At 36.7% G+C, this 14,185-nt stretch overlaps 1 protein-coding gene across 2 annotated transcripts in view; it reads left to right on the top strand.

Moving 5' to 3' along the window:
• LOC141450799 (ras-GEF domain-containing family member 1B-like) overlaps nt 1–14,185 on the top strand; it is a 450,679-nt gene that overhangs the window by 205,354 nt on the left and 231,140 nt on the right. For both annotated transcript variants that reach the window (XM_074121605.1, XM_074121606.1), the window contains exon 3: nt 10,748–10,846. In XM_074121605.1, the coding sequence (XP_073977706.1) occupies nt 10,748–10,846 (99 nt within the window). The remainder of the gene's footprint in view (nt 1–10,747; nt 10,847–14,185) is intronic.

Here is a 14,185-nt window from a genome sequence, read left to right as displayed (position 1 = left end):
AGAGTGACACACAGAGTCTTGTCATAAATATGGACCACCAACTTAATTCCTCAACCTACCTGGTTTTTGCTGTAGGCTGGGACATGTACCAATCGCTTGCAGTACATATCCATCGATGTCTTCTTCGCCTCGTCAACACTGGACACTGGACACAGTTTAAAAAGATACGTAACGGCCAAGAAACTATGACGCATTATTATGTTTTGACGGAATTTGGAAAATAACCGAAGCTTTTTACTTTTTTTCTCTGAGCGCACAGGTTAAAGGTAATCACTGATATCTTAATAAAGAGTGATCAAGTACTCCCGCAAAAAAAGAACACTCCCGGGGATTTTAACAATTCCGCACTCCTGTAACACAGAAAAACAAACATAGAATTAGTTATTGTGAGCAAAATTAAATTAAATAGGTTCTATCAAATACTTTTGTTAAAAAAAGCAGAAAGCTATTGCCAACGTTTAGACAAATACATCAACTTTCAAGGTAGTTATACACTTTAAGTTTTTAATTTATTTAAGTTTGCATCAAACGATTGTTACATGGAGCTTTACGTTGATGATTAATAAGGAACTTAGCAGCAACTAATTTTCCTGCATCGCTTTTGTGACTCCCAATTACCAAAAATTAATGTTTTTTTCCCTAGTTAGAGTTGCATAAGCAAGATGGAAAGTTAGGCTTCTGTACAGATTCCTAATTAATATTAATACAAATCTGCATGTAATTATTTAAAAAAAGAAGAAGAAAAACTACTTCTAACTGCCTTGAAAAAGACAATGTAGTCGTCAAAACGTTGGCAGTTATCCATGTAAATATTAAAGTTGAGGAGAGTGTATAGGCCCTCCAGCCTGAAACCTCCTTTTGTACATTTATTTGTATATATTTTTTAAATTGTAAATAAACTATTCAAATTCAAAATATATAAATAGAGCATAAATCTAATTAAATATACATTTTATTCGCTCATTTTTTGAGGCGACCCATTAAAAATTTAACGTAATCTACAGTGAAGACTCAGAGGTTATGTGAAACTGATCTAGACTAAATTATAATTACCAAATAAAATGTAGTTAACAAACAGTTAATAAAAATAAGTTCTCTTTAAAAAGAACAAAAATTGTTAAGGTTGTGTAGGGCGGAACTCTACTGAACCATAATCTATGCTAAGTGCAAATTTAACCGTCTTATCCCTTCGGCTGTTGACGTAACAAGCGGCTTTGTTTCGCATTACCATTTTAAAACGTTTAACCAGCTGTCGCCCGACGAGTTTGTATTAGCTCTTCAATTTTTCTTTGTAAACATTTAAGTTTTAAGTCTTTGTATGGAAAGTTATTTAGATGAATTATTGATTTTATTGGAAATGTAAAAATCCATAACCAGAAATAAGAGGAGGAAGCAGACAAAGGATTGCTTAAGAAAACTGAACAACTTCAAGAAGATCTACAAGAAAACAAATGCTAAAAACTGGGACGATTTTTCTAAATAATGATGGAGAGAAGTTAAACAATGTAAAAAGAATTCTTCATACAATCGATCGTTTATATCGGTTAAGAGCTCACTTTTCGAGTCTTACCACTTTTCTCAATGTACTTTAAATCGTCCAGTACAACAATCTGGTTACAATCAGGTTGCTGCACGAACCTACGAACATTAAATGATAGGTTAGTTAGCTTCCATGACAACCCTTAAATCGCCAACTTCGGTACCGCCAGATGACCCAGTGGAGCTATCTTTGAAGAATACGAGTAAAAAATCTCCAAATAGAAAATTAGCTAGTTTTTCTCACACTATTGATGTCTCTCATCAAATTATTCAGGAAAACTCTTTTTTGTAAAGTACACAAATCACAACGTATCCTGCAACCTCTCCTCAGCAAGGGCTATTTACTTGCTTTATATCAGGGATCCCCAAAGTACGGCCCGCGGGCCACATGCGGGCGGGCCCCTGAGGACATTTATACAGCCCCCGCCGCACTTCCGGAAGGGGCATCATTTTCATTGGCGGTCAGTGAGAGGAGCCACTATATGTGGCGGTGCCGCAAAGCGCTGAGTCGCTCATGTACAGTACTACTTCCGATGACGTGCGGGATGCACGCGTCACGGCTCCGAAAATAGTGGTAAAATACCAGCAGAAGTAGGAAGAAAGGCAAAGCACTATAACTAAACCGGACATTGGACCATCTGATTAGCCAAAAGCAGGTCCATAGTTCCCACAGAAATACTGGGCAGTTAGGTGATTTAAATTTACTTGTCCTTTATTTGAAATATTCTATTTGTTCCCGTTTTTTTTTTTGTTTTTTTACTTTAAAAAAAACCTCATGAACTGCTTTATAAGATTTATTTTCAGCATTTCTAGAGACTCCCGCATTTTACACTGCTAAGATGAGTTGAAGTGACTTTTTCCTGTCTATCGCCGCTAGTATTTTTTGGTTTCTTTTCTTTTTTCAAGTCATCCAGTCTCAAAGGCCTTCCTATATTTTTTAACTCCTTAAGTTTAAACCCTCGATACATTCCCGTAATACCAGATCTCGCTCATCCGATCTCTATATTCTCTCTCACCGTACCTCATCCTTTGACAAATCCTTCCTAATACGTGCTACCTCTCTCTGGAACTCCTTGCCATCATCTGTCCACCATACTCCTACCCTATCTATCTTTAAATCCCGTCTATTCAGTTATCTCCTTTCTATCCAGCTTCCTCCGAAATTCTAATTGTTTTAATTTATTTCCTTAATTTCTATTTTTATTTTCACTTTTTGTAAATACTTATTTATTTATTTATTTTCTTTTAATCACAGGCCAAACTATTAAGGCCTCTAGTTGTACCTGTGTTTATTCTTAGGGGACAATTGTCCCAGAATAATATTTCTTTTCTATTCTATTCTAAAATAGTTTGTTTTATAGTCCGGCCCTCCAACGGTCTGAGGGACATTGAACTGGCCCCCTGTATAAAAAGTTTGGGGACCCCAGCTTTATATTGTATCTTACAATAATATTGTACAGGGCGCAAGTATAGATTCTATCCTACAATAGATTCTCCATCGTTGGCAATTTTTTTTTAAAAAAAAAAAAGGATAAATAATTGTGACAGTTTCCGCAAATTATAAAAATAATGTTGGTAATCCATATTTTACTTAGAGCTTCCGTCCCTCACTCTCTTCCACTCCATTTCAGCCAAAGATGTGCGTAACCCTTTAAGAGCAATGGAGAATTCCATGTTATCCGACCACATGTTATCAGGACACCCTACGGTGCATTTCTTTTTCCGTTGTATTTGTTTTTTTTAATCCTGATTAGTTCTACCTTTCAAAAACAATGCCACCCACTACAAAAAAACAAAAACCTGACATAGCCAATACGAAATACAAGTTGGTGTCAGTGTTGTTGGTGAATATAATTGAGGTGGTATGTAGTTGGGTAAAGATAGACCAGGCAGGTAGACTGGAGAGAATGTTTGGTGGTAGTTAGAAGGTTATAGGAGAGAGGTGTGGGTGGTTGAGAGGAAGTTCGATGGCTCTGCCTCCAGTAAAGAGTGAAAGGGGAAGAAATGGGAGAGGGTATATTTGGATTTCAGGAAGTAGAAGGAGTGTTTTCTGTTTTTATGTACGTGTGCCTGTGTTTGTACTATTTGGTTTCCAACAGTTGGAGGAAACAAGGTCCTGGAACCAAACTGCAGTAGCTCCTGTGGGGGCTGACAGCAGTTCTGCTTGTTGGTTTGTACACAGTTTTGGAGTGTGTCTGTATGTATATATGGGACACACACAGAAACAGCCACCAGGAAGATGGGAGGAAGTGGTACATATATACATGTTGACCACATTTCTGGTGACATATGCTGAACCCCTCGGGGGGGCGGCCAGGAGTTGTATCACTCTTTCTCTCTCTTCCTGCCACACCAGTCCTCTCTTTCACCACTCTCTCACTTCTCCACACGCCCTCTGTCAGCATCCAACTTTTACTCCAGTCAGATATTGCATTATTCATCAAAAAACAAAGAAGAAAAAATCTTAACGGAAATGAAAACACATTAGTAACCAAAAGTTTACTGTTACTTAAATAAAATATATATCTACAATAATCTAAAGGTGAGACTCACAAGAATTTTTCTTATACACCCAAGAATTTAGGCAAGTACCCAAACCATTGGCCTAAACTGGCTGACAAGAAAATAGATTTTTACTAACTCAATGTATAATCATGTAATGTATAAATGTATATTGAAAATGGTACGCGAAGGTAAAATGCAAAATATTACGTGAGTGGAAAAACAGAAGAAAGATTCAAGAGGAATTAGAGTAGGAAAGCTGAAGAAGCTGGGAGATATGCAGATTTTAAAAACAAGAAAAGGAAACGACGTGGAATCATCTAAACCAGTGGCGGGCAAACTTTTTTAATGGGGGGGCCACAAAGTTTAAGAAATTCTAGAGGAGGGCCAGAATGATAGAAAAAATGCATTTTGTGTTAAAGCTTTTAATCATAATATTATAAAAACATTACAGCATTACACACTTGTGTAACTACGCGGCTAGTTTAGCTTCACCTATAGGTTATGCATCTATTATTCTACTAAGTAGAATCTACTTTATACTTCTCGATTGTCAAAACGTAATTATAGCGGGCCATATACTATCCATGCCGATGGACCCTCGGCGGGCCGGATTAAATACTTTCGCGGGCCGGAGTTGGCCCGCGGGCCGTACTTTGCCCATCACTGATCTAAACCGATATGGGAATCCAAAGGGAAGTGACACGAATGGAGAAGGATCTGCTGTAGGGACGAGAGGTGGGACTGGAATGCTCTGAGGATGTAGGGAAGTCCTACAGAATTTATGATATTGAATTGGGAGGAATTCGCGACAATTTTAAGAAGAAAAAAAAAAATACTGTGACTGTGTCATGGACACGGCCGTGTGTTGTACGTGAATACGTTTACGTAACGGGTTATATTTTTTATATAAAATATTTTTATTCATGTATTTAGGATGAAATCAAGGAAACAAATCGACGATCGAACACAATCTATGCCCATACAGTCCGTTGTCGATGTAGAAGCGATTTCATCATCCACTTGCATAATTTCAACCGCCCCAGCTGCAGATGTACTGACACCGTCGTTGATCCGCTCGGCCGCATTCATTCTTTACGTTCCCGACGGCACAGCTTGACTCGGTCATATGGTGTTTTATTATTACCATTCGATTGTTCTTATACGATCTCTGTATTTGGTTTTGGCTTTTCGACGCGTATAGGCCGTCATTATATATTTTTGATAATATTTTTTTATTCTAACACCTTATTATATTCACTGTCACTATTTTACACTGATGTTTTATATACAATTGATAGATTGTGACGACAGCTGACGATTAAAACTTAAAAGAACATCGTAGCTTTTCCGAGTCAAAAGTTATACCATTTGCAAATCTCGATACGCAGCAAAATGATCTCAAAATGGCGGCGCTTCCCCCTTCACCGCGCGCGATGCGTCACAGTCCTCGCTTATCGTAATGAATTCTTTGTTCCTTTAGCTATCCATGGGGCTAATTTAATTTTGGATGTAGACTATAGATTCGAAACTATAATGCCAAACTGTATCTCCCGATTTTGTTATCAGTTTTTTTGGATTGCCTCCATATGATAGCAAATTTAACGATGTATTCACGTCAAAAATTTATTCTGTTATGATAATGTTTCAAATAAAATAAATAAATAAATTCAATATAATTTTAAGGTTTTTTTTTAAATTTACTTAGGCTAATAATGAATCAGAAACTTCTATTAACTACGATAAAAGAAAGTTAATTGCCGAACGTTTCGAGCAACTTTGGTGTCCTTCCTCAGGTTGTGGATACCGTTGTAAAAGTACTAATAAACTTTCCTGCCAACCATACCCGCAACCTTCTGACATTGCCACAAAAAAAATATCGGATCCCTAAAACCTCCATGGAACTCCTACCGGGCACAGCAAGTCTGCCTGCCGCCTTACAACCCCTAATATCCTGAAAAAAACGCCTAGAAATCACACCTTAAAAGATGGCTATCCCTAACAATACAGTTCTTACCTAGTAAATGAATTTTGTACACCTTAACGAGGGATATAAATATATATACAGGGTGTTCATTTTAAGACGGCTCAAATGCGTTTCATGCTTAAACGGTTAATCTGAGCAAAAAATGGTAGAGGAAAAATTTGTTGCCCGTCACCTCTAGTTTCAGAATATGTGACTTGATTTTAGATTCCTGCCCGCTTACGCGGCTGACGCGCGACCAAAAGTTAGGGTTTGCAGTTGACCCCCATTTTCATATACACAGTTTTAAAGAGTATAAAAAGTAATGAAAGAAACCGGAAACCGCAATTCGATATCTTCCTGAAGTAAGAAAGAATAATGCCAATTTCAGTCATTATTTTTTATTACGCCGAGCTTTCGGCCCCAGGGACTAGGTCGAAAATCTGGTATTTTTAATCATATTTCAATTTTTTTAACTTGTTATCAAAGAGAAAGAAGAGCACGCGATAGGTCATTTTTATTTTTTTTTTCATCCCCTTTCTACTAAAAATATTGCCAAGGCAATATGACCTAATAATTATTAAACCTTCTTGCTTGTAACGGATGTAAAATTATTTTTTAGCCATTTTGTGTATGCTTGAGAACATCTAAAGCTCTTAACATTAGATTATTGCTTAGAAAATCACTCGGAAAACGACTTATTTCCCGATATTAAGAAAAATACTTACTGCTTTCGACCTAGGGACTAGGTCATCTTCAGGACTTATTAACAATATAATATTTTTACATTATTATAAAGTTAGTGTGCCTTCTGACCTGCCAGCTGATGACCTAGTCCCTGGGGCCGAAAGCTCGGCGTAATAAAAAATAATGACTGAAATTGGCATTATTCTTTCTTACTTCAGGATTAATGAACCAGTCACCAATAGTAACGAACTACAATTATATTAATTATCTAAACCAGTTTCACGAAGTTCACTTGATCCAAAAATTAAATAAACAACCCTTTGCAATTTAATGGCAGCCATTATTAACAAAACACAGTCAGCAGCATTAATTAACAATATTATTCATTAATAATTATAATTGCAATTATTCCTAAACGCGGTTTAGGAAATTAATTTTATTGTTCATTAACAAAAGCATTTGTAAACAATAGGATATATTCATTCCGTTTTATGAAGTGAAGATAACTGCTCGCTGGATTGTCTAAACTCAGTATCAGTTATGTTCCACAAATCCGACTAATTTTCAACAATTTATTCTGTATAGTAAGCGTTCAATGATACTCCACAGAATTATAATAACTAATTACAATTATTATTATTAATAATGAGTCTTTTACGGATCGATTTAAGTGAACAAATTTCAAATAAATGAGAACGACAAAAACATTCGAACAAATTACTTTCACACTACGTAGACAAACTTCCGCTCTCAAGCACGTTAACAGCTGAGAAAATATTGACTTTTATTCAAGTACCACTACCTCGGACAGTACTTAGATGGCCGACATTACATCGAACTGTAACAACATTCGATAAGCTGAAAAGCAATTAATGTTTCTCATTAAGAGGATAACTGCGATTATTTCTACATTTGTATCTAACGAATTCTAAATTTTCATTGATTTCTATTGTAATTAAATTCTTAAATTATTTTTAATTTTTACTCATATTTTATTTTCAATTCTTTTTTTATAAAGAGCAACAGGTTGGACGGCATTTCCTTCCTTGTCTGACGAAAGGTACTGCAACAGCACCAGCACTTCGTAGTACCTTATCGTCGGCCAGCTTTTGGCTTGTCCAAACACACTTTTACTAACTATTTTTCTGTACATTTACTGCTATCACTACAGATATACGGGACTGAAATACAAGAACTGTATTTTGGTAAACTACGGTGACTGTTGTTGGGATGGTGTTTAATCATGAAGGTACACAATACAAGCTAACATTTTATACAAAATTCATGAAAATCGGTTCACGCGTTTATAGGCGCTACGCAGTTTACAAAAAAGGTAACAAGAACAAGAAAAATTTTTGAAAATGTCGTTTTTGCACATTTTTGGCATCGTTTTTTCTCGAAAACTAATTAATCTATATAATCACGAAAAAAATACAGTTATTAACGAGGATTTACCCAACATAATAAAGAAAATTTGGGAATTTTATCTTTTATAGAAAAAGAGAGGAAAAAAAATTGTCAGAGTTGGGTGTTTTTCAACGTTACGCTTTTTCGTGCACTTTCTGACGATCAACCCTTATAGAACTGTCCTACCGGACAGTTTTAATACTTATGAAACCAATCTGAAATTATGGGGGGGTGGGGGGTGGAGTCTAACTGAGCGGCTTCGCAAAATTCCTCAAACTGTCCAACAAAAATCATTCGAATCTAAAATCTTTTGTCATTGTTTTCAATGACGTAAAATTTAGCGAATTTAACAATTCACTATGGCTCGTAATCCAACTCTTTGTAAGCTAACCAATCCATACTAGCTTCCAGAATTCCCACAATAAGAAAAGAATAAAATCTATCAGCTCATTGCTGTTCCACAAATCCTATTCTTCACCTGTTCTATCCTGTTTGATGATCTTTCATGTCGCACGAAACAATTACGACCACCGAACTACTTAAAACTTAGCTGCTTAGGATGAAAAAAATAATTGCCATTTCAGACGTGATTGATTTCAGTGTGATTTATTCTGCCGAGCTTTCGACCTAGGGACTAGGTCATCTTCAGGGCTAGTTTACAAAGTAATATTTTACAATAAAGGGTTGGTGTGTCTTCTGTCTTGTCTGTTCATGGACTGTAGACTGTAGTTACTTTGTAAACTAGCCCTGAAGATGACCTAGTCCCTAGGTCGAAAGCTCGGCAGAATAAATTTATCACGACTGAAATGGCAATTATATTTTTCATCCTATTGAAACTATGAATCAGTCACCAAAAATAATGAACAACAATTAACCGCTTAGACAACCTACTAAAGAGTTCCAGCAAAGGCAGGGCTCCTGTAATTATGGTGCTGAATCTTAGGAGAATTTTCAAACACATATATCATACAGGATGTAGATAAATCAATAAATGTTGGCGGCTAGAGGCGGAAACAGCAGCTTCTACCGCTTTTGCTCAAGGTCCTATATTGAACGCGCTGGTATAGCGAAGAGAATCAAGAGAGGAGTTTTTAGATTTCAACTCTGAAATGCCAGAATTTTGGTCGACGAATTAGGAGGTTTTAAAAGGTCATCGTATCCAGCTAAGGAGTGATTCGAAATACTCAGGCCTGGTGACGAAGACTTAGAGACTGCTCAATCTATTCCTTGAAGCTTTTGGAATAGAGAGGTAGTTAGCTTCTTAGGGTGGATAATTGGATGATGATTACAATTATGGACTTATAAAAAAAGTTTTAATTAAACCTACAAGAAATGAAGGCAGAGAAATTATTTATGTATTTATTTTTGCAATAGGTTGAACTAAATTAATACTTTGAAGTATCGCTGAAGAAGAAAATATATATTTTCGTAAAAGAAAATTACAAAAATAGAAATACATTCCAAGAAAAGGAAAGGAAAGCTATTGAAAAGAAGAAATGAACAGAAGGCAATGGGCGTACAATATATATTTTCAATAGAAAAGTCTGGAAGATTTTCAAAGAATCGATTATGGATGAAAATGTCCAAGGAAAGCGGTTATTCACTCAGTTATTCGCCCAACTTAAGTATGAACCAAAATGGAATATAATTCATATAATAGAAAAAGAAATTGTTGTATTGGAAGCCACATTTAGTTATGGGTGTAACCAATTTTCTTACAATAACTTTTGAACTTTATTTCTTTGTTAAAAGAAAAGCAATCGGATTTAAAAAACGCACACGACTTTTCTTTACCGCAGTTTGGGGAATTAAATTTAAAACGAAACGTTCGCTTTGAAGAGGTAAATTCAAAATAAACGCTAAAAACTACGTACTATTTAAAATGGTACTTCTTGTCTGCCAATTTCCTTCGAATATGGAATTTTGGATCCAAATATAATTATTATTAACAGTTAATAAGGTAATTAAGCCCATAAATTAATTTGAAATGGCCCTATAAAAGAGAGCCTATGCATCCCTTTTGCTCAAAAGTACCTTCAATTAATTTTTACCATGAAAATGAAAAAAAAAAAGAAAAAGATGTAGAACTAATTATAACTGCTGGACCATGGTTTCCCCCACCCCTCTAAAAAAAGGAATTAAAGGAGCTGTTTTCCTAGAAAATCTTTGAAAAACTGAATAAAAATTAATGTAGTAAAAAATGCACTTCCGTTTCGCTGAGGGAGGCATCTCAGCCAAATAATAATAATAATTCCCAACCATCGATTTGGCTTCAGTGTTGGTCTTAATCAATCCAACAAAGCATATTGCGATACAGAAAATAAGACTATAAGACTGTCCCGAAAATATTCTTGGACGTTCCTCAGGGAATAGAACTTTTGCTCCCGATTTTGACTCTATGTTTTTACGGCTTCATTTCCTATCCATCCGAATACAATCTACTTCTTCTCTTGTACCGAAAACATGGTTAGAAAAGTAAATAACTTTTTTTGAGACTAACATTAACAGTCGGCCGTCTTCACTTACCGTCAAGTCTCTACGAACCCACAAATAATTTACCACCCCCCACTAGACTAACTCCGTTTTGTTTACCCACGCTTACGGAAAGCAGTTTAATTAAAAATCATAATAGAAATTGTATTGTTGCAGGCACCCATTGGAGGCGGTTGTAAAGTTGAAGGACTTCATGTCAAACCCCAAATTAAGCACTGCTCTAAACGATACACTTGTAATAATGAAGAGCGAGAGGTTAGTGAACGATATAGAACTTTGTTCTCACAAAGTGTTGATTTAAATATTTTTTGTATTATTATTTAAATTTCAAAATTGTTTTCGTAATAATTATTTTTTTTTTTTTTAATTTATTTTGTTATTTACAATCTGTATAATACACTATACAATAAGTAAATAGGGAGATTGAAGTGCCTCTATACTTCTATAAAGGCAGGAGGAGAGGAACTGCCCAGTGCTAGCACTTTCTACAGGATATGATTTTTAGGTCATCAGACTACGAGGAAGTCGCTGGGCCACTGGCGATTCAGTCGGCGCGTTTTTTTAGCAATGTCAGAGTAGGCGAGAGACTGTACTAGAGGATTGGAGCAAGTGGAGAGAGCAGTATGGTCGTAATAATTTAAATTTAATTTAATGAAATTATCAAGAAAAGAGGTAAGTAAAGGTGTGTTGTCAGAAGGTGGAGGAAGGATTTGACGTTCCCTGTGGAGGGGATGGTGCAATGGAGAAAATTGGAGCTCAAGATGCGGCGGAATGGTGGCCTTCCGGCTTGAACAAGATGATAATTGAGGGCGTAGATTAGTGCTGTTGTTCTTCCTTATCCCTTAGGCGCTAGTAGTTCCTGGGCAAATATCGCAGCCTTTGTACTAGCCCCAGCTAGTAGTGCCAGCATCCAATGGCGGTTCTTATTCTTCTCTGTATGGTGTGCAGACCTTTGGCACTTCTTGGGCGGTTGGAGGAAGTACTGTTGTGGTGACTCTTGGCACTTTATGCACTAAAGAATGCACTCTCTTCTGTGCAGTTCTTCCACTTGTACAGTAGGACACGTTAAACGAAAAATATATTCTCATTGTCTTCCTACACCTTCAAGATCAACACAGAAGAGATGTAGGGTTTGTTAAGAGGTTGTATGGTGGAGATTTCTAACTTTGAAGCCAATTTCCACAAACTCTTCTTTAATGGCGGATGTAATGAATATTTCTGACCACAACTTTGGACGTTTTTACCCAGTTTTTAGTTGATAAGTATGAAACTCATCATTGTTTTCCTTAAACAATTTATGTCCAGCAATCGTCAGGCGATTTTTATTCATAAAGCCGTAATTTTAATATATGTATATTTGCAGAGAAATTGTTTATTGCCTATGGCTTCCAGCAATAGTTACGCAAAGTCAAATTTTGAAATAAATAATTGCTGTTTTTATTAACAGTAACAAAAACAAAAGTGACAAGTGCACACATGATCATTATTTCTCATATCAGCTGTTTGCAATATAAATAAACACAAAAGTTAACATGGAAAAAGAAAACTCACAACTACAAAAAAGCGAGTTAATTAAAAAAAAAAAAATATTTTTTCAGTTAATTAATTTTTCTAAAATTAGAACTCATGTATTTTTATTAATTATTTACTTCAGGAAAATTAGGAAATGTAAATGTCATTTACATAAAAAAAAATGTCATGGCGTTCCTAGACTAATTTTAGAAGTTTTTATTGTACGTAGATTGTTCTTCACAGTAACTGACAGCAGTTTAGAAAAGTTAAATTCTATTTATTCCAAGTAGAAAAAAACGAAAACAAAATTTTAAGAGAAGTTTAAAACTCTCTCATTCTATAGAAGTTCGAACAATGTCTAAGAAAGGCTGTGACGCAGTTAAGGACGATAAAGGAAAACTAAAGATGATGAAATTAGAAATTTATAAAACTAGTTAATTTTACTATTTTTTTTTTTTTTTTAAAAAAACTAGATTTGTGAATTATACTCTTTCCTTCAAGAAAAGATATAAGAAAATCTTGCAGAAACTTGAACTCCTCAATTCTATTCTTTTTTTCTTCCAGAAATAATTAAACCATCTCGAAACTTATAATCATTCTTGAGACACTCTCCAAAATCTCCATACGATATATTTTGTCGTATTCTTTTCTTTAATGAATATCCGGTGAACAGCTTTTTTTTTTAGGGAGGTAATCACTTCCTCGAAGTAAGAAGAAGTAAACACTCTGTGCTGATAAAGAAATTCTGTGCTGCCGAGACGAGGAATGATTAATTCTAGAATCATAACCTTCTCATGCAGCCAGGCTGCTCTACGAGCTATTGGTTCTTTCCAGGTCAACTCCAAGGCTGATTTGGGACTGTCTGGGGGGCCCTGACAGAAATCAGTGACCCAAAACAAGGTTTTTCTGGTGTGGGTACCAGGAAATTCAGGTCATAAGGGAAACAAAGTGACCGATTTATTGGCCCGTGAAGGAGCTGCGGGAGACTTCGTTAGCTCGGAGCCCTGTTTTTTTGGGGGGTTTCCAAGTGTCTTAAGAGTGCGACCATTAAATTATGGGTGCCTGAGGAGGTCTCAAGAGTGGGTAGTTGGCCACTACTGGCCAGAGAGACAGGCGAAGGAGTTCATTAGGCGCTACTCGCCAAAGCTGACTGCAGACATAAGACCGTGTACGGTTATTAGGATAATCGTACGCCTATTAACCGGCCACTGCAGGCTCAGAAAACAAATTGCATCACATGCGCCAAGCAGATGATAGCCTTTGATAGCCGGATGAATATCCGGTAAACAGCTTTTTTTTTTAGGGAGGTAATCACTTCCTCGAAGTAAGAAGAAGTAAACACTCTGTGCTGATAAAGAAATTCTGTGCTGCCGAGACGAGGAATGATTAATTCTAGAATCATAACCTTCTCATGCAGCCAGGCTGCTCTACGAGCTATTGGTTCTTTCCAGGTCAACTCCAAGGCTGATTTGGGACTGTCTGGGGGGCCCTGACAGAAATCAGTGACCCAAAACAAGGTTTTTCTGGTGTGGGTACCAGGAAATTCAGGTCATAAGGGAAACAAAGTGACCGATTTATTGGCCCGTGAAGGAGCTGCGGGAGACTTCGTTAGCTCGGAGCCCTGTTTTTTTGGGGGGTTTCCAAGTGTCTTAAGAGTGCGACCATTAAATTATGGGTGCCTGAGGAGGTAGTTGGCCACTACTGGCCAGAGAGACAGGCGAAGGAGTTCATTAGGCGCTACTCGCCAAAGCTAACTGCAGACATAAGACCGTGTACGGTTATTAGGATAATCGTACGCCTATTAACCGGCCACTGCAGGCTCAGAAAACAAATTGCATCGCATGCGCCAAGCAGATGATAGCCTTTGTAGGTTTTGTCAGGAGGACGTGTTGTGTCAGAGCGATAAGAGCTTGTTTGGCTAAGGATGTTACAATTCAGGGAGCAAAAACCAAGATGCCTGCGAGCTAAACCCAGGAGTCGCTCTCCAGATTTAAGAATCTGATTAAAAGGACAGGTGTGGAGGGAGAGCTGTAGAGTAGTGGGAGCCACAATGGATCTATTGGGCCGTGGTGACTTAGGCAT

Source organism: Rhodnius prolixus, unplaced genomic scaffold, assembly GCF_049639745.1.
Source record: "Rhodnius prolixus isolate KJV_2025 unplaced genomic scaffold, Rpr scaffold_8, whole genome shotgun sequence".
Lineage (NCBI taxonomy): Eukaryota > Metazoa > Arthropoda > Insecta > Hemiptera > Reduviidae > Rhodnius > Rhodnius prolixus.
The sequence above is the reverse complement of the archived record's forward strand: the minus strand, read 5'-3'. Positions and strand labels throughout refer to the sequence as shown.